Source organism: Fukomys damarensis, unplaced genomic scaffold (genome assembly GCF_012274545.1).
Source record: "Fukomys damarensis isolate Sample0158 unplaced genomic scaffold, DMR_v1.0_HiC HiC_scaffold_38, whole genome shotgun sequence".
In the NCBI taxonomy this organism is placed as follows: domain Eukaryota; kingdom Metazoa; phylum Chordata; class Mammalia; order Rodentia; family Bathyergidae; genus Fukomys; species Fukomys damarensis.
In genome coordinates, this window is record NW_022900950.1 from 16,709,841 (window position 1) to 16,731,932 (window position 22,092).

A 22,092-nucleotide genomic window follows, 5' to 3' on the forward strand; every position below is an offset into this window, starting at 1 on the left:
ATATATATATATATACACATATATATATATATATTTAAACTGGTGATGAAACTCAGGACCTTATGCTTTCAAGGCAAGTGCAGTGCCACTGAGTTAAATCCCCAGCCCTGGGTTGAATATATTTTGAAGATGAAAATGAAGAGAATACAGATTTCAATGGGTCAGGTAGATTTGACTTTAATAGCTGTAGAAAACAGTATTTAGAATAAATGTGGAGAAAACATTTACTACAGGAGTAGAATTGGTTTAGAAGATCAAGATCAAGGAAAATGGACATTAAAAAAATATTTTCTCCTGTAGACTGCATGATGCTCTTTATTATTCAGTGTTTCCATAGCACGTCAGAAGTTTTTAGATACAATGCATCTGTTAAAAATATCAAGAGTCATGGATTTAGCTCAGTGTCTCTGTGCTTGCTTGGTAAGTGCAAGGTCCTGAATTGGAACCTGCTACTAGAAAAACAACAACAACAACAACAACCACAAAACCCTATCAAAATTATCTCCAACTAAAGGTTCCATTTGATCCAGATAGCCCCCTTTTCGGTATCTTCCTAAAAGAATTAAAAGCATAACACCATAGAAATATGTATACACTCATGTTCATAGCAGCACAGATTTTTAAAAAATTAATTTTATTGGTACAATTTAAATATACATAAGATCACATTCATCAAAGAGAGCAGCACAGTTTGTAATAGGTAAATCTTGGAAACGACCCAAATGTCAATCTCCTGATGAATGGATAAAGAAGATTTTTTTTTAAATGCAATGAAGTACTACTTAGGTATAAAGAAGGATAAATTTGAGACATTAATAGCTAAATAGATGCAACTAGAGACCATACTCTTAAGTGAAATAAATTGGAGACGCATAAATATAGCATTGTTTTTCTGTTGTGATAAACTGAAAGTACAAAAAAAGATCAAAATATATAATAGATACTATGAAACAGAGATTAAAAATTCAAATGCGGGGAGGGCAGGGACAAGGGGAAAAAATGAGAACCAAGACCTGTCATGTAAAGGTACAAGATCCCAGTAATGAATGTAACTGTACTGTATACCTAAAATGTACCAATAAACTCAATGAAAGAAAAAAAAAAAGTTCAAATGCAAAGGGGCTGCAGGGAGGGGTTGGGGGAAGGGAGAAAGGGAAAAAAATGATAAAATAGAAACAAAGCTTTTGTAAATAAGGAGGGGAAGAAGGATTAAAGGGAGGAGAAGAAAAGAATTAAGATATATCAGGTACAGGTACAATTCCATATGATGAATATTGTCACTGTGTATATCAAAATTGTACCAATAAGCTTAATTAAACAAAAACAATTTTAATCTCTGCTGGACCAAGTGGTAGAGTGCTTATCTAACTTTCTCAAGGCTCTGGGTTCAATCCATAGTACCACAAATGGAAAAAAATCTATGATCTCTGAAGTTTGAAGGTAGTCATCATTTTTATATTGCAGCCAAATCCTTCAAATGATTCCATGTCAGATTATTAGAATTTTGCTGTCACAACTGCTTATTATTTAACACATTGTGTATTCTCTTTTAATATATCACAGGGAAAGTTCCCCAAAAGCTGACTGCAATTATGTTTGTGTAGACCTAAAAACTGAATTAAAATTTTGGACAACACTAAGGGCTCATAAACCTTAATCAGATTTATTTACTTTAAAAACTGAATCTTTATTGGTACATTTTAGATTCACAATACACTTATATTCATCATTGGTATCTTGTACCTTTACGTGACATATCTTGGTTCTTATTTTTTCCCTATTCCTTTAGCCTCTCTTCCTCCCTCCACCCTTCCCTATTTACAGAGATTTTGTTTCCATTTTTTCCTTTTCTCTTATTTTTTCTCTTCCCTTTTTACCTTTCCCCTACCCCTCCCATTTGCCCAACACCTTTAGACATTTTCTTCCTATTACAAAATATCAATTATACAGTTTGATTGTTATTTACACTTTGATCACACCAGAGAAACTATATGGTACTTATACATGTGTGTCCTATTAATTTCAATTAAAAGAGTATGTCCTCAATGTGCATAGCTATAAATGTCTGTAGTTTTTCATTCTTTATGGCTGAGTAGTATTCCATTTTATTTAAAAAAAATCTTCTTTATCCAGTCTCCAATGGATGGGCAATAGAGCTGTTTCCAAATTTTAGCTATTACAAACTGTGCCACTATAAACATGGGTGAGCATGTATCTCTGTGGTATGATTCTTTTAATTCTTTTGGGAAGATACCCAGCAGGGGAATATCTGGATCAAAGGTATCTCCATATTGATTTCCACAGTGGTTGCATCAGTCTGAACTCCCACCAACAATGAAGAAGGGTTCCTTTCTCCTGACATCCCTGCCTGAATTTGTTATGGGTTGATTTCTTGATAGCAGCCATTCTTTCTGGGCTGAGGTGGAATCTCAGTGTTGTTTTCATCTGCATCTTTGTATGACCAGTGATGTTGAACATTTTTTCACATACTTATCTGCTGCTTTTACTTGTTTGTCTGAGAAATGTCTGTTCATTTCAGATGTCCGTTTTTTAATTAGATCTTTATATTTGGGGGGCTGATTTTTTTGAGTTCTTTATATATTCTAGATAGTAGACCTTTGTCTGAGAAGCAGCTGGTAAAAATTTTTATTTACATTGTAGGTTGTCTCTTAGCTCTTTTGGTGGTTTCCCTTGAAGTGCAGAAGCTTTTTAAAAAGATGAGATCGCAGTTGTTGATTCTTTGTGCTAGTTCCCATGCTACTGAGGATTTGTTCATAAAGTCTTTTTCTATGTCAGTGTCTTCAAGAGTTCTACCTAGCTTATTTTCCAACAAATTTAGTATTTCTGTTTTAATATTTAGATCTTTAATCCACTTGGATTTTAGTTTAGTACATGGTGAAAGATAGGGGTCCAGTTTTAGTCTTTGGCAAGTTGAAATCCCATTTTTGCAACATTTATTAAAGAGGCTATCTTTCCTCCACTGAGGATGGTTGGCTTCTTTTTCAAGTATGAGGTAGTGAGTATGTCTGCAGTTGTTTCTGCATCTTCTAATATATTTCATTGATCCTTGGGTCTATTTCTTTGCTAGAAACATGCTGTTTTTAACACAGTGGCTTTGTAGTATAGTTTCGGGGATAGTGATATCCCTGCCATATCTTTGTTGCCTAGGATGGCTTTTGTTATTCCAGGAATCTTCTTGTTCCAAATGAATTTTTGGATTGTTTTCTCTAGTTCTATGAAATATACTGTTGGGATTTCAATAGGGATTGCATTCAATCTGTATATCAGTTTTGAAGTATGGTCATTTTCACTGTATTGGTTCTTTCTACCCAGGAACAAGGGATTTCTTTCCATTTTCTTACATTCTCTTTGATCTCTTTTTTTCAGAGTGTTGTAGTTCTCAATGTAGAGGTCTTTTGCTTCCTTTGTGAGATTGATTCCTAGATATTTCATTTTTTTGGATGCTGTTGTAAAAGGGATTGTTTTTCCTGATTTCTCTCTCAGCGAGTCTGTTATTTGTGTACAAGAAGGCTATTGATTTTTGAGTGTTGACTTTGTATCTAGCTATTCTACCGAATTGGTCAATTAAGTGTAGAGGTCTTTTGGTGGAGTTTTTGGGCCTTCTATGTAAAGTATCATATCATCAGCAAATAATGGCAGTTAACTTTTTCCTTTCCTATCTTTCTTCCTTTTATTTCTCTCCCTTGTCTAGTTGCTATGGCTAATGTTTCCAAAACTATATTTAACATGAGTAGTGATAGTGGACATCCTTATCTTGTTCCTGATTTTAGTGTGAATGTTTTCAGGGTTTTTTTTTTCTCATTGAGGTTATTGGTACATTTTAGGTATACAGTACAGTTACATTCATCATTGGGCTCTTGTATCTTTACATGACAGGTCTTGGTTCTCATTTTTTCCCCTTGTCCCTGCCCTCCCATCACCCCCTCCTTCCTTCCCTATTTACAAAAACTTTATTTCCATTTTTTCATTTTCTCATATTTTTTTCTTTTCCCTTATTTCCTTTCCCCTGTCCTTCCCACTTCCCCTATACCTTTAGCCCTTTTCTACCTATTACACATTGTCAATTATACCATTAGGATCTTATGTACCATGACAGTTTTTCACATCAGAGAAACTATTAGGTATTTACACATGTGTGACATTTATTTCACTTAAGATTATGGCCTCCATATGCATTCATTTTCCTATGAATGACTCTAATTTCTCATTCTTTATGGCTAAGTAGTATTCCATTTTATAGACAACCCACATCTTCTTTATCCAGTTTCCAACTCATGGGTAAATGGGCTGTTTCCAAGTTTTAGCTATTACAAACTGTACCACTATAAACATGGGTGTGCCTATATCACTGTGGTATGATTCTTTTAATTCTTTTGGAAAGATATTCAGCAGAGGGATGTCTGGGTCAAATGGAACCTCTAGTCCCAGCTCTTTGAGATATCTCCATATTGATTTCCATAGTGGTTGCACCAGTCTGCACTCCCACCAACAATGGAGAAGGGTCCCTTTCTCCCCACAGCCCTCCAACATTTGTTATTGTGTGCTTTCTTGATAGCAGCCATTCTTTGTGGGGTGAGGTGGAATCTCAGTGTTATTTTCATCTGCATCTCTCGAATGACCAGTGATGTGGATCATTTTTTCAGATATTTACTTGTTGCTTTTACTTCTTTTTCTGAGAAATGTGTTTTCATTTCAGATGCCCATTTTTGAATCAGGTCTTTATATTTGGGGGGCTGGTTTTTTTGAGTTCTTTATATATTCTAGATAATAGTCCTTGGAGGAGCAGCTGGTAAAAACTTTTTGTTTTTAGTTTTTGACCATTTAATATGATGTTGGCTGTTGGTTTTTCATAGATAGCCTTTATCAAGTTGCGATAAAGACCATCTATTCCAATTTTCTGAAAATTATGAATGAGTGTTGAATTTGTTGAATGCTTTTTCTGCTCCCCTGCCCTTCCTTTCCTTTCCTTTCCCGTCCCCTCCCCTCCCTCCCCTTGCTTTCCCTTCCCTTTTGCCTGCCTGCCTTCCTTCCTACCTTCCTTCCTTCTTTCCTTCCTTCCTTCTTTCCTTCCTTCCCTCCATCCTTCCTAACTTCTTTATTTATTTCTTCCTTTCCTTTTCTTTCCTGTCTTTATTTTCCCATGCTTCCTGCCTGCCTTCCTGCAGTGCTAGAAACTGATTCCTGGATGTTGTACTTGTTAGACAAGTGTTTACCAAACTACCTCTCCAGTCCTCAGTATATTCTTTTTATAATAAAAAATTACGTGTCCAAAAATACCTCTAAAGTTTGAAAAGCTGAATGCGTTTTAAAACTGTAGAAAGGAACAATGGCTGTACTGTTAAAGCACTGTCATTAATTTACACTGTATCTTTCAGCTTATGTCATTTTTTTAAAAAATTGCTCAAACTGTATCTTTCAGATTATGTCATTTTTTAAAAAAATGCTCAATTTAAAAAGTATTTTGAAATGTAAGTATGGAATGATTTTAAATAATTTACAGTAAGTCTCTCATTACCTCTCCTAAAATACTTCTTAACTTTTAAGGAAATACTTCTGAACTTTTAAGGAAATAGGTAATGGTTGTTTTTTAAAAAAGAACACATTAACTGAGCTATTAGTCAATAAAATATTGCGACCATACCAAATAAAGGCTTCTTTCTACCTGTGAATGATCACTTGCCCATGCATAGGATTTGCTTAGCTGACAAAGTTCCCCTGTTGAACTTGTGTGTTTGACAATATCACGAGACCTTCTTCAATACAAGTTAATTGATTATGAAGGCAACTTCACCTAAATGTAAGAAGTGGTAACTCAGAGATTTTTTTTTTTTTTGTGATTTTTAATTGCACCAGTAGAAATTGTTCCAGATCATGGGGCATAATGTCTTTTGCCTCCTATATTCTGTCCCATGTTAAGAGGACTTTGGTAAATTAGTATATGTCCATGAGAGGGGAGGTAGGATAGGGAAGACACTGAACATCACATCAGATAAGGAAGAAGTTATTAATTTTGTAGAAGAGAAAATATAGAAAGAAGGATTCTTGCCTTTAGAAATATGAAGGGCTATATGTGCAGGAGAAGTTTGAAGTACCTGAGAGGGCTGAGCTGAAGAAGTCGCAGTGAGTCCCAGCCACATATTCTGTGTGGCCCAGAAAAAAGCGTCAATCCCGCCACAGTGACACCCAGGTCTGCTACTCCCTTATAACAGTGCCACTCTTCTCATATTCAAGAGGGCAGTAGTTCCTAGAAAGGGTTGGCATAGCAAAAAATGGTTCAATATATATTCTGCTGTACTACTGAAAGTAGAATATCTTTCTTTAAGGTGTCTGTTAGCCGCTGCAAGTGCAGTGTCCTCATCATCTTAATTCCTTATAATTGCAGAATGCTTGTTAGAAGACTATGGATCTTATTCCATTTTGTGTTTGCACAGTGTCTGTGAGGTCACAAGGCAGAGCCCCTCATTCTCACTTTAGAGATTAGGAAACCATGGTTCAATTTAGTGAGGGAAATGCCACACCCAAAATGATAAAGCCAGACTTGGAGGACACCAGGGTTTTGGGTTCCTAGCCCAGCATTTTTGCCACTCCAAGTGCTTTTCCAAGGTTCTTTTCAACTTGAAATATTTAAGTCACTGAATATTTGCAACAAAATGGTATTGTTTTTCTCATCAGTCCTCAAGCTTTATGTTACCTTGGTCTGTATTATAGTCTGGATGGTTGTCATTAAAGTGATGGGAACTGTGCAAGCTTGCGTGTTCTCACTCCCTTTTCCCATTTCAAGGGAGGAATCTTTGAGTTAGGGCTGGCAGGTGGGAGCAGGGGCACTGTGAGCAGCTTGGCTACAGCTACGGCAGTGTATATATGTTCATAAGCAGCAAAGTGAGCAGAAGCACAGTAGACACAATCCTTTGAAAAATTAACAGGGGGCGGGGAAGGAAGAAAGCCAAAAATGAAAACATTCCTTTTGCTTATAACTATAAATCACTAGTTTCCTGGTGATGATCTTTGCTTATCTCTGAAAGTGTATTTCTCTTTGGTTTAAATCTGACAACAGTATGCTGTCCCAGTTGATAACTGCGGCACACTTGCTTTTTTGTGCTTGTAAAGATATCTTGAAGTTTGGCTAATTAAACTCTGACGGCAAGGCATATGGCTTACTTCAGTTATGAAACTTGCAGAAAGAGTGCCTGAAATTTAAATACAAAATTATGATATTTTATAATATAAAGTCATCCATTCCATAAATTTTAGTGCTCAAACAATTTCCTTTTTTGAAAAGCCACACTAAAAGTTAGGAGAATATATTTTCTTGATAAGTAAGCTATACAGCATAAAGTATTATAACCTGCCACCAAAGACATTATTGCCATTGTTTTTGGAATTGACTGTTTTTTGTTTTGTTTTGTTTTATTTTTAGTTTTGGTGCTGGGGATTGAACTCGGGACCTTGCACTTGTGAGGCAGATGGAGGAACCACTGAGTGAAATCCCCAGCCCAAATTGACTGTATTTTTGTGCCATTAAATTTTACCATTTGTCACTTCTGGGGATAAAACTGGCTGATTAATTTTGCTTCTGGAACCTTGGCGTCATGGGCATAGTGAGTGAAAAGTCTCAGTATTTGAAATGATTGAAGGAAATAATAACAGAGCAAGTTATGTTATAGTCCCTTCTCCATTGAAAATTGAGCATCGAAATACTAAAATGAGCTCCTCTGTCTAGAGTTGACACAGTTTAACAAAGAATATGCTGAAAGTTAGGAATAGGAGGCTTATACTGCCCACCTATTTCCAGTATTTCTTTTACTCCCATGTTAGGGTCTTGCCTAATCAAGCTGAATCTTTTTGTGGTTTCCTCTGTCCTTACCTGGGTGGGAAGAAGAAAACTCAGTTATATTAAATACTGTTCATCTTTAGTCTAGAAAAGGTATAGGTCCCTGTAGCAATGACCAGTGCTTTCTTCTCTGCAGCTGGTTATGGCCGACTTGCTACATGCGTATAATTTTCATTTAACGTGGAGTGGAAGAGTCAGAGGGTATGAACAAACTATAGAGAAGTGTGAGAGTTTCCTTTTGTATGAGGGTTTTATCCCTTTCCTAACACTTTGTGTAGCTAGCAGAGGAAGTTTGTGGAAATGAAACAGACTTTGTAATTGAAATGGTTTTTAGTACAAATGAAAATAATGACTTCATTAAGAGCTCCACGTATATATGAAAGGTAGAGAACAATTCTAAATAGGATGGTAACAAGACACTTTGTTTCCATGAAAATTAAAGTAAAAGATGATGACTTTAGAAGGCCTATTTTGAGAGGAAAAAAAAAATCCTACGTTTTCTTTTGTTGCAAAAGCTACTAAAATGCTGGAATGTGGTACTAAGGAATTTCCAGTCTTCTCTATTCATTAAAAATGTCCAATTTATTACCTCAGGGTTAAGTATCAAAATAAAACATAAATGGAGACTGTAATAGTAGCCATCTGTCTGGAGTTGTCTCGATCTTGTGCTAGAGAGAACAAGGATGGCTTAGATTATCTTTGGATTTCTCTTTTAGATGATATGTCGGAGAGGAGAATGTTGTGGTAAGGGGAGAAAGATAAAAGTCATGTGAGCAGCTAATGAAATGTAACAACTTTAGGGAAGCACAGAAGATCACGATGGCGGAATAAAGATCCAGCCCCTTGAAATTTGGAGATAGAGGCAGCCACAGAGCAAAGAATGTGGGGCACTGAAAAGTCACTTGGGATGTGTGTTTGAAGAAAAGGGGCAGTGACTCTGTTACTGAACAAAGAAAGTTATTTCAAATATAAAGATGTAGGCAACGTATAATATATTGCTGGAGGTGATAGTATTGTTAGAAGAATACAAGTAAATCAGTAAAAGTAAATTTGTATTGAAAGTAGCCCATTTCAGAAGAACTTAGTATCAATTGTGCATTTCTCTTAACATGTGGTATTATACGAGAAAGTGTATACATTGGACTGATGAGGAGAATTAATTACTGATTTTGAATAATTGAACATAGCTGGGGGCAGAGGGCCTAGGAAGAAGCTGAAATACATAAAGAACAAACAGTATTCCTGGTGAAATATCAGCTGTGCTTACCATAACAAGTCACGGAGAAATATTTATGTTTCACATCTTTGAAGATAGAATTGTAAACATCAAACACATCTGATGCATGTTGTGCTTAATATTGAGCAACAAATGTTTGACTGAGAAGGACCCTAAGTTGGCATGTCTAAGTAACGTCTTCCTCTCAGTTAGGCTGTTGACAGATGCATGGGTGTGTCCCCTCAGTCCCCTCCTGCAGTTAGGTTGCCTGGATTTCACTCAGTCGCTGGTTTTAAAGTTCACTTCTCTTCGGAGGTTTTTTTTTTTTTTTTTCTTTCAAGGATCAAGTGGTTCTGCTACCTGCTGTGTATACTTCAGCCATTAGTCAATATAAAGAGTTTTGTTACTGTGACTATGGACATCCGTGAAAGGAAGGACTTTATTCCCAAATATTGAAAATTTCTTGCTTATTCCGCTAAGGGAAAATGCGACGAGTGTCCTCTAAGAGGGGAAGATAGCAAATGTGCTTTCTGTCTGTCTAGCACTATTTCTGGCCTCTTGGCCTTGCCCAGGGAGCTGTGAGGGTTCTGAATTGAGGGATTAGTAGGGAGGCAGGGTGATTTCAATGAGTTTTTTGTTTAGTAAGAAATGTAACAAATTTCCACAGCTTCACACCTAAGTATATGAAACATAAATAGGAAGTATTTACTATCCTAAATTCCTCTGTCAGCAATTATAATATTGAATAGTAAATCCCTGCTTCTCAGTAAGGATCTGGCATTTCATTAAAGAGATTTTTAAAGGATTATTGAAGATCCTTGGGTATTTAAGAAAACAGAAATTGTTTGAGGAACGTGACATTATATCAGATAATGGGAGCAGGCAAACTGAATTTTTCCTGCATAATATATGTTAGAATCTTAAAATAGAGTATTTGCAGAGCAAGCAGCAGATGATTTTATACCACATTTTGAGGGAAAATAAACTGCATATACCCTAATTGACCATATGGATGGCTTCCTGGTCTATATGTTGGTTTGCGATGTGGCATCTGCCAGTCTGTCTAAGCTCCATGTCCACCACTTTTTCAGTTGCTTCTTCTGTTCCAGCCCATGGCTTCCTACTGTTCCTTGGAAACGTGTAATTTGTTCCTAAACTCAGGGTTTTCCTGCTTGCCTTTTACTTGCTGTTTCCCCTGCCTGAGAATTTCTTTCCCCAGCCTTTTTCTTCCCTTTAGAACTGTTCTCTGATTTCCTGCTCAAAGAGGATTTACCTGACCACCCCTTCTCATGGAATGTTTCGCCCATTACTGTTTCTCCTCTGCCTTTCTTGCCTTCATGGTGCTCCTGTTCATCTTCACAGGAAGTTGAATTTTGTGTTTGTGTACTTTTAAGTCCTATGAAATCAGGTTCTTGTTCACAGGAGTCTTACACCTTAGTTGTTAAGAACTTAAACATTTTTGAAAGAATGATTGTTCAGATCGTTCAAGTGTATCATGAAAACACTTGCTTTGTTGAACTGGGTATCCTTTATTTTATAAAGTGAAATTTTGGATATCTAGAATTTTTTTCCTTACACCAACTCTGCAAAGGTAAATTTGTAGGCTTTATCTTATGTTCCTTGGTGTTGGAAATCTACAGTACCAATTACTCATTTCATTTTCCTCATCTGCTGGATTTCAAGGGTATTTGAAACAAATCTGACCAGCAAGGTCTTATGGCCTAAAACAAAAACCTAGAGAGCACTGTCCTGCTAAGCAGTATGCTAGCAGGCTATGGAAAGACAAAATGGCACTTTTTCATGTGCTACTAAAGAGTATGATTTTATGTCCTGTTTTAGATACTTTTCTTGTTGCTGAGACAGAATACACAGTTAAACGAGGAAAGGTTTATTTAGCTCACAGTTTGCAGAGGTTTCAATCCATAATCAGCAGGCTCCAAGGCAGATGAGCAACATTTTGTGGTGAGCTAAAGAGGTAGCAAAGCAATAGCTTCTTTCTACCCCTTTTATCTTATGGAAACTACTTAGGATGGCTAGCACTCACACACTTAATACTGTCACTCTTGAGCCTAGCATTGCACCATGAATCAATTCCAGTGTCACACACTCTAGATCCGCTCACCTCTGAAAAGCCCCACTTCGTTCGCATGAGGCTTTGGGGGGGGCACCTGAAAACAAGTCATAACATGTCCCATTGGGTGTCAGATTTCCTCTGGTTAGATTAGGAAGTTCTTTTATGGAGGTGATTCTGTAAGCACGAAGAGGGAGAAAGTGTGTGTGGTTTTTCTCCTGCTCCACATCCCCTTCTGTGGAGAAAAAGGGAAGGGTGACAGTTATTGTCACCCCCTGAAGAGCTGTGATTACAGCACATATATTAAAGTTTATCTGCAAAGAGAAGTAAGTTTGATCAGAAAAGAACTATCAACACTGGATGTTTCTGAGAGTTGATTTCAATTCGAGTCATCCAGATATCTGTCAGATTAGAGTAGGCTCTGTTTGTACCTATGTTTGAGGGAGGAACGCATGTTAATCCAGCATTTATTTGACACTTTTCAATAAAAAGTGTGTACACTCATAAAAAATCATATCTTACTCTTGATACATTTAATATGATTAATACTCTTTCAAGTGGAAACTCAGGAGCCTTTTATGTTCCAGGTTCGTGGGAGTAAAGGAGAAGTTCTGTACATCCTGGATGCTACCAATCCACGATACTCCAACTGGCTTCGCTTTGTTCATGAGGCACCATCTCAGGAGCAGAAGAACTTGGCTGCCATTCAAGTGAGCTTCTTTGTTTCATATTTATACTATGTATTGTGAAGGGAATGCATTAATTTATAACTGTACTCCCTGTTTTAAATTTATTTCCCAATGACCTGCTTCAAATAACAGTAACTAACTCATAAACGCAGAGAAATCTCATCTAGTCAGCATATGCAGGAAAGGGCAAGCCTAGCTATAAACTAACACCATATCACTCACTTTATGAGAATTCTTGAGGGGATGAATTACACAGCTTGATATTGCCCTTGGCAGATCTTGCTTTTAAGTACTTTTATTTCATTCAGTGAATGTTTCTTGCTAGGTATTTTGGTTTGGTAGTTTATTTGGTTCATAGTACTGTACTCTGGGTTATTGTTTGAGAAAGGCTGCATGGAGAGAGTTCACTTGGGAATATGCCCCATAGCTAGGCTTTGAGCCTGTAAGTTAGGGTTCTTCAGAGTGACAGAACCAATGGGAGATATTTATGTGTGTGTCTGTGGAGATTTATTAGAAGGAATTGGATCATTTGATTATGAAGGCTGGCAAGTCCAAAATAAGCACAGATGATGTCCCATTGACTCCAAAAACTAGAAACTCCTGTAGAACCAGGAAGCCTGCTTTGAAGGCTATTAGGCAAGCAGAACGAATGGGCTCCTCAATTCAAATGCTATCAGGCTGAAATCATTTATACTGGGAGTGGGCATGGGGTTAGACTTGTTTCCTATTCAGGCCTTCAGCAAATTGGATGAGACCTTACATTATGTTGTGAGTATATTTTACTCAACTCCACTGATTTAAATGTTAATCTTGCTCCAAAGCACTCCTACAAAAACAACTAGAATAATGTTTAACCAACTCTATCACCATATGGCCCAGTCAGACTGATGCACAAAATTAGCTGTCATAGGTAGGAACCATGTTTTACAGAATTCTATATCCCGCTTTCCTAGTATACTGCTATCCATGACACTGGGCTGTGATACAAACACTGAAGTTCATTTAGGTGATGTCTTAATGGAAATTGAGGCAAAAGAGAAAAAACTAATGAAGCTTTTGCAGGGCCCTATAATTAAAAGGCATTGTCCAGATGAGTAAGACAATTAAGAAACATTATATTCTGGCAGAGAATTAGTTCAATAAATGTAAAAGCACAGTCTACTGAGTCCTAAATTGCAGAAAAGGAAGCAAAGCCATGTTTGTCATAATATAAAGAAGGCAAAGGACATGAATAAGGGAACTAACAGTATTTGTGTATCTACCATATGGATTGTTCTAGAAACTTCATATATATGAGATCAACCTACAATGAAACTATGATAGTTTGGTAATTTATTGATTTCATTCAATTTTGAGCATAAAATCAATAGTAGCAAGAGGGAAAATGTATGGAGTTTCAGTTTCAAAGCAACCAGTTAACAGAGTCATAAAAATATTCCATTCTCTAATGTTTTCATCTAATAATTTTCTTTCAGGCTATATAAATATTAGCTAGTCAGAGTGATTACTGTCCTTTTGTATAGATACTTAAGTGATAAGTCCTACCCAGCAACTGAATTGGGATGGAAAATAGAATCTTTGGGAGCCAGAGATACTGAAGCCACTTTTCCGGATTTTTTTTTTTCTTTCTGGTACCAGGGATCAAACTCAAGACCTTGCGCTTGTGAGGCAGGTGTGGCATCACTGAGCTAAATCCCTGGCTACTTTTCAGATTATTTGTGATGTATTGTGATGTAACATAGATCCAGTCACAAATTTAAACTGATTTACTTAGTTTTTATTTGTGTGGGTGTTATTTTTTTCAAGTATTTTTACATTTTATCCTGACTTCCTGAGGCAAAATCTTCTCATGGGATTTTATGTCATAATTTTAACATATAGACTTGTTTCTGTATAATATTACTGTTACTAGGATTTATCTATCTAACAAGAAGTTCACTTTAAACTGATTACTTTGGAAGGTTCTCAATTATTGTGCTTAACACAGTAATGTTAAACTAGACAGTGTTAAACTAGTTTCTTTTCTCCTTATGCTTGAATAATGGTTTTAATCCTTTTTCAGATTTTTTTGAGTTGGTAACTTTGTTCCTGTGGGCTGTTATTTCTATAGAATCAGTAGCATTTTTCATTTTCTACAGCTTTCCAGGTGTTATGTGCCTAGTTTTGAGTTTTGCTTCAAACTCCATCAAGTAATCTTCATATAAGCATGTTCCTTATCTGTGCATTGTGCTTATCATGATCCTTTAATTGATGGAAAACTTGGTCGACACATTTTTATTTTGATATTTTACCATCCAAATTTGCTCTTGTACTGTGCCTGATGTTTCATTATATTATAGACAATTGCACGTTTTGTTTTTAGCAGTCGTGCTTTCTAAGACTTACAGTTTTTTACTTCTTTGGTACATTCCCAGTACTTTCCTTCCTCTATGTCAACTGAGTTTCTTTCCTTAAAAGAGAATATAAATTTACAAAAGATGACAGTTGCAATTTTGATACTGCAAGACATTATTAATGACTCAACAAGGGGAGCAAGGTGATTAGAATAGGACCGGTGGCTTTGTGAAATTTTACACTTGAATTTAATTAGATTCTAAATCTGTTCAGTGGTCAGTGTAAGTCTTTTGTTGGAGAAATAATGACCGTGGCTTTAATTTCTTTTGCTATTGTTTTGCCCTTTTTAAGAAGGGGGATTGAGTACACTGTTACCATGTTTTCTTTTTTTTGTCATGGAGCACAATAGGGATTTTTGTTGGCTCCCTCAGGGCGAAATCTTTCTTATTTGAACAGTAGCTAGAGTAGCGGGTTGCTGAGGGTTTAAAATCACATCTGAGTGAGGGGCAAAGAGCATACTAGTTGGGTCACATGGCTGAAAGCAGTGTCAGCTTTCTAATTGGTTGGGATGATCTCTTGAGGATCACATTCCAGAAATACTGTGTTGGTAAGAGAAGATCATAGTGTTTCCTGCATTACATTATGAATCACTTGCATTCCAAATTGCATCTGAAATTTGGGGTATTCAGGAAATTTTTTATTTGAGCTGTATGTCCCAGGAGTGGAGTAAATGAGAAACATTTGTGGCTGTGTGGCTTACTTGGTGGAAAACGTCCATACTTGGTCCAATTTTTTTTGGACAAGGGATTAAGAATTTGATGTCTGTTTTGGCAGAGAATTGGAACTCATTCTTGGAGACTTGATTATATTTCTAGTTTTGCAATTTATTTGATTTTGGAAAATTTGCTTTGGAAATGATGATATAAGTATCTGAATTACTGAAGAAGGATCTAGTAAGCAAACAGTTTTTCCCACATGCACACTTTTCAGAATCATCAGTTGAACTGTATAGTCAGACTTCTGAAAAGTTTCCAGCTATGACTAGAAAATTGTAAATGTGAACGATGTGGCTTAAAATGAACCAAAAATATGCTTAGGCCCTGTAAGAAGTGGGTGATTTTTATTAAATGCAAAGTTTGTTGCACTTAGTATAGTATTTAAAAACAAATTGACGTGGTCAGTATTTTGCTGGCTCTTAAAACTCTTTTTGTTAGAAAATTTGTAAACTTACACAATTAAGATAAAAAATTATGCTATGCTATTTACAAAAGAAACCTTGAAATTTTTGAAATTTCAGAGATAGGGTGCCATATCTCTTGTTCTTAAGGACATGTTCCTTAAGGACTATTTGGTTTACATTGCAGCATAAATGGAAAGGTAACTTAATATTTTAAGAAAAAAGGAACATATGGAAAACCTTTGGTTCCTGGTCTACTTTATGAGGGAATATCTGGTTGAAAGGATGGTCTGAAAGAGTTGAGAAAAACTGTATATCAAACTAAGATACCAATGTAGTTTAATTCCAGTTCTGATGTCATTCTAGATTCCTTGTGGGGAGTAAAACTATTTTCTCACAGATTATTAGATCTCCTTTATCTGCCTTGTCTTAGGGTAACCATTATAAGCAGTTTATCCTGGGATATTCTGTGTACACACATGAAATGTCAGTGTGACAGAGATGGAAAATCAAGTATGGATCTCTAAGCAAAGAAGCAAGTTTGGTATTTTTGAAGCACATGTAGGACTTTTTTCATTTTTAACCAAACCACCAGATTCCACAGGCTTATCAGATGGTATTGATGCAGGTAGAACTAGTGTCAACTAAGTAACTAAACAAAAATAAAAATAAATATCACAATGATTTATCGTATACACAAAATTACAGTTTCTTCTGGTTCTTCCTATCTCTCTTTCTTACAAGGTATGCTATAGCGTAGATGTAAAAATGTTCCCAGGAGTCTCGTGTCTTAGAGTGGAGGTTTTGAAAAGTGATTGGGTCATGGTAGTGCTATACTTATGCACTCAGGAATGTGCTGTTAGGAGTAGGTCACTAAGGCATGACCTAGAAGAGGGTGTATTCTTGTTTAAGGCTCCTCCTTTCTCTTTGTGCTTCTTGGCTTCCATTGGTTAAGCAGATCTCTCTGACATGCCCTTCTAGCATGCTGTTCCTGCTTTGGAACAAGCCATTTATGGGCTGAACCCTCTGAAACTATGAACCAAAGCAAACTTCTCCTTTCACTTAAAGGAGGTGGATATTTTGTCCCACTGATGAGAAAGGGACTAATACATAGCATTTCTGCAATATCTTCTAGAATCCATATGCCAAAAAAATACTAAAGTATAGAATGTTAGTCAGATTTCTCATTGCTTAGCGAAAATAATCCGCACCAAAAACTTAAGGAGAAGTTTAATTTGGCTCATGGTTTCAGAGGTTTACTCCAAGGTTGGTTGGATCCAAGGCAGGAACACCCCAGCAGAGTGGTGCAGTGGAGCAAAGCTGCTTACTTTATGGTTGTTAGGAAGCAGAGCAGGAGAAGATCACCAGCTAGAGATAATTTGATTTGGTGGGCTTTTTTATGTGTGTCTCTCATACCAGAAATTATAGTGGTAGTTTCCTCTTTTATCCCCACTGAAGACCAGCTTTGCTTCCTAGGGTCAGGGACAGGGAGAAGGAGCCACAAAGACAGAGATACACACTGTAATCTGTTGTAATCTCTTCTTATAAATAACATACTATACTATTCTTTTTGTCCAGGTATTACTTGCATAGTTCAACCCTTGTATAATGCGCTGGAGGGGACTCATGAGGGTGTAACTACTAGAGGTGAGGCATTACTGGGAGCCATCTTCAAGGTGGACTATGTCAGTAATCAGTGGGGAAAATCTGTGTTATGGTAAGATTCTGTGAGGTTAAGGGAAAAAAAATAGCATTTGTCATAGAATTAGAGGAAAGACAGAACCCAGTTGAGTTTGGTTAAAATTAAGAAAGGTAATTCTAAGTAGTAGGGTTTTGTTGGCTAGAAGACTTGAGGGAGATGTCTAACTTTAAACTACATTCAGTAGCTAAGCAGGTTACTTCTTTATTTAGTCAGTACCTACTGAGCATCTGTTATGTGCCATACCTTATGCTGAGTGCTGGAGATACTCTAGCTAGAAAGATAATCTGGTAATTTGTGCTTTCATAGCAATAAAAATAATATTTAAAACTGCTCCTCATTTGATTTGGTGAGGATTAAATTAAATGAAATATCATATGCAAATCACCTAGCACCCATCCCTGTCAACATGTTAAGCAGTATTTTCCTTATTACCTTGCTAGAATTATAATTTTGTCTCTATACAAAACTAAAAATCTGTAGCGTCTCTGGTAGCCTTCTTGTTATACCTAATTGTACATATGTAGAAAACATCTCAGTAAACATCCACTGCTGGAGAGACCCACTGTGGTGTGGAATGACTGAATCCAGTCCCGCCCAACCACAGCCACAGCAGCCTGTGTTCTTGCTGCTGAGTTTCTTCATTGTCAGATGCACAAGAAGCATCTTGCCAGGCCACTTGAGTACTTCTATGATGACATTATGTTTATTAGGGCTATGTGGTCTGTCTTCTCTTTGGAAAGATAACTAGAACTTTATAGCCATAAGAAATTTCCAGGGGAGGGCGTCTCACTGTGCTCTGTATTTATGGAAACCTTTGTTTGATATAGTGGTTTTGCAAACATTCACAGAGGTATCATGATTATTTGTTTGTGTTAAGGCACTTTTCAATTTTTTAAGAGACAGGTTTTGTGCAGGCTGGTTCTTTCCAGTGGGAGGATGTAATTTGCCCCTCAGAAGTCCTTCCCCGTGGAAATGCTTAATGCTAGTGCCGGAGAAATCATGGCCTTAGAAAGCTCATATGCTTTTGTAATCCAGAAATTCCTGCCTCTGTAACAGTAACCAAAAGGAGTTTAGTGAGCTTAAGATTCTTTGTTTCTTAATTGGTTTGTAGCCTTTGGTAATAAAATGGGTGATAGTGCAAGTATGAAGTAAAATCGAATGTGGAAATTCTGGAAAATTATTCTTCTTGAGGAAATTGGCAAATTTTGTATGAAATAGTTAATTTATTATTGATTTAATATTACATTCTATTTAATATTTAAACCTTTACAACTTTTAAAACAGTTAAACATTTAATTTATTCTTAAACTCTCTGGAATAGGAACCAGAGTCACCCAGTGTATCCATGGTTTCTGATGAACAATTTCTTATTTATATGTTTGTTTCTGTCATTAGACTGAGTTTCCCAAGAGCAGTGTTGCTGTCAGCCCTGTGTGCTTCCCAAAGTAGGTGCTTGCTGAAGTGGCCTCTTTTGCTCCCTCCTTCGCTCCCCCTCTGACTTGGCACACCTAGTTGAATGTGCCTTGTCAATTTGGCAACAGTTTATGTCTGTTTCCTTTAAAGTAACAGAAAGCAAATGCTTCCACTTGAACTCTGGCCTGCAGTTAATGTGCATGTGAGTATTTGGTCTGGCAGCATGTCACAGTTTTACTCTGAGAGTGCTGAGTATGTGCCTGTGGGTGTACGCATTTCAGTCTCCAGTGCAAGTATTTTCATCTCTTAGCCAGACTGCAGTGCAGCCAGTAGCACCTCACTGTTAATGTCAAAAGTCCTTTTGCAGATATCACCACATGCAAATAGAGCCCTTAATTCAGATATTCTGTTGATTAACAGCCAAGGTATCCAGTCTGGACTATCTCAGAGAACTGGGACACAAGAGTAATAAAATAGTTATAGTTAATGGAAAAGGAGGGATTTTCTGGGAAGTGGTAGAGTGCTTTCAAATTGTACTTAGTAAATATAATAACAAAAGATTAGTATTTGAGAATTAGCACTGTATTAAATACAGTGGGATTATGTTTATATCTTAAGGTTTAAGAAGCCTGGTAAATTAAAACTAAGAAAGTTTCAAACGTTTTGGCTGTTAGAAAATACAAAAAAAGCAAGCATTTGGTACAGATGCAGTGAAACAAACAGCATGAATAGCCCGTTTATCAGAAGAGGAAGTGAAACCAATGACCATATGTGTGTTTGTGTGTGTGTGTGTGTGTGTGTATGTGTGTGTATGAAAGTAAAATATTTATATTTTTTCATGTGAAGCTAAAATCTCTCTGTCCCTGAATTAAGCATGCTTGTCACTTCTTGACAGACAAGGTTTTCTGGGTTTGTGAACACGAAGGAAGAAATTATTCTGTTTTTCAAAATTTGAGATATAATTAATGGTGAATTTTAGATAATTTTAATAATTCTCATTAAAATAGTCATCAGATTGCAAAGTGAAGTAAATTTAATGGATATAACACAAAGTATTACAAATGGCCAGTCAGTTCTTTATAAATGGAAGTTGAGTTTTCAAGGAAAGCTTCCATTCAAAGAAAACTACTGTATCCATTTCATGAAGAGCTTCTCTCTCACAAAGGGTTTAGCAACTAGTGAGGAATTCAAGATAGGATGTGAAGTTCTACATTCCACCACTGAATTAATAAAGTATTCATAAGAAGGTATACATTTTTGTATTATAATTTATAATCAATCAGCTAATGTAGCTTGCATAGCAGCAGTCCACCGTATTCTAAGTACATTATATTCTGAGGAAAAGTGTTAGAATGTAATCTAATCATCTTGATTGTCATATTTATCTGTAGAAATCTTACTTGATTTAAGAAAGACAGCTTGGTGAAAGGAAAAAAAAGATTCTTACTAAGTTAAAGATATATCTGTGCTGCTTTGTTGCATCAGGAAGGTATAGAGTCTGAATGAAACAGGAATTGGAAGATGTATGTGTGCGTGCCTTTCACGTGGATCTTTATAGACTTTAGGAGAAATCTGTAAGATAGTTACATAGATCATTATTATTCCTAACTTATGTCAAAACTTTACATATAAATATACTAATCTATACTTAATTAAATGAATATCTGACTGATGTGTCTATGATTTCTTAAGTTGGTATTTAATGATTGCATTATTTAATTTACCTCAGTGGGCAGAGATGAAAACAGCAGTGTTTCTTTTCCTGAGGCTAATTAAGTCCTTTGAGAATGGCTATGAACATTTTATGGTGGTTTACACATATGTCTTAGTTTTATTAGTTTTGCAGACAGGAGACCAGAACAAAAAGTGGCATGGTTGTTCTTTCTGAAAGTTAACCCTGCTCTTCTCCAAGCGATAGCATGTAAGGCCAACGAGGCTTCTCAGACATTTCCCTAAGTGAGTTAATTTTGTGCCTATTTCTAGAATTTAGAATGTAGTATGCTTTCATATAGCTTGTTTTTTCAGCATCACATTTAAAGAGTAAATTAACAAACATATGTATATTTATGTTAAACTTTTATATCTAGCGTGCTTTGTTTCAATTCATGGTAGGGCCAATACCATGTTATATGTAAAGGTGACACATGCTTATCTTTTGCACCTTGCTATAGATTAAAACTTGTAATTTTTAACTATGTTAACATTATCTAAAACACTCAGGCAAACTCCATGATAATTTACTTCTAGAAAGTCAGTAAATAAAATCAAAACAGAACCAGACACATGCATGTACACACACACACTCACACAGATTATCCATACATACGAAATGAAATTTCATACTTTTGACTTTGCCCTATTAAAAAACTTGTAACATTATTAAACTTTTATATAAGCAGGTGCTCACGGGTAGAACATAATTCTCTATCATTAGTGGTAAAATCCCCAATAGTAGATTGGTCTGGGAAGCTCTATAAGGCCACACTATAAGTTATTTATGGAGGTCTGAACAGACTTAGAACATCATTTTACCTATATGAACACACTTCTGATTCTAGATATGTATTGGTATCTCTACTGGTTGTTATTTCTTTGGATTTCAGAAATAATGACTGTTTCTTGGGATTTGATTCTCCTCAGCTTTATAACAGGGAAGTGGTTCTAGTAGCCAATTCTTTTGGCATCTTGAGGCTGGTTCAGGGTTCTAGGAAAATGAGATTAAATGAGATTAAATGAGAGAATATTAAATATGAAATTTTTACTATTTCATTCTTTTTTTCCTTTACCTTTATCACTTGCCTTTTGCTCTTATTTATTACTAAGTAGCAATCTAAAATTTCCCCCCACTAGTATAAATTGTTAGTTTGTAAGTCCAAGAATTGATCTGAAGGTGACTTATTCTTGCTTAGATCACCTATTAGGCAGTTTAGCTGGGTAGCAGAGAGTTTTTACAGTTTACTACCTTTTCAGTATACTAAATTGTGCCTCTGCCAAATTCATAGTCATTATTTCTTGTATCACACACACATGTGAACGGAAGCCTGCCAGCAAGTAAACAAAAACCCAGTAAAGTCACAGAAAGATGCAACTGAAATACCAAATTACTCATGGCCTCTTCTAGAGTTATATTTATTTGCACAGGGTGGGGATTAATATTTCCTTGTGAAACGGGATAGATTTGCTTTGAAATAGCAGAACAGAACCCCCACCATGAAATCTATCCTAGTAAGGCATGGTACTTGAGAGGGGACAACGGGCACACTGTCAGAGCAAGTTGAGGTTTACAAGTAATGTTGGATGTTGAAAGGAGATAGAGAATTTGAAAAGTGTATATATATTTTGGATATCCAGGAGTAAATGTTTTTATGGAGGGTAGAATCAGAAAGAATTAGACTAAAGGGCATCTTGAGTTCATTTGGTTTTAACCATTGCTACAGCACAGAAGTAGCCACTGTGATAAAAATCATATCAAATAATGGCTTACATTGCTTTGCCATTTTGGAGAAGAGTTCTCTCAACCTTCAAGTTTGTGTTTTTCACCTATTCATTGGCATTCTCTTTAAATATTGTCTAATTTTACACCAACCTTTCTTCTAGTAAAGTAATGTGAGTTCTGAGAGAGGGGAAACACTGTTGGG

At 36.3% G+C, this 22,092-nt stretch overlaps 1 protein-coding gene across 3 annotated transcripts in view; it reads left to right on the forward strand.

Annotated features, from left to right (window-relative positions):
- Prdm5 (PR/SET domain 5) overlaps nucleotides 1–22,092 on the forward strand; it is a 193,904-nt gene that overhangs the window by 51,505 nt on the left and 120,307 nt on the right. For all 3 annotated transcript variants that reach the window (XM_033760015.1, XM_010610928.2, XM_033760016.1), the window contains exon 3: nucleotides 11,727–11,849. In XM_033760015.1, coding sequence (XP_033615906.1) covers nucleotides 11,727–11,849 — 123 coding nt within the window. The remainder of the gene's footprint in view (nucleotides 1–11,726; nucleotides 11,850–22,092) is intronic.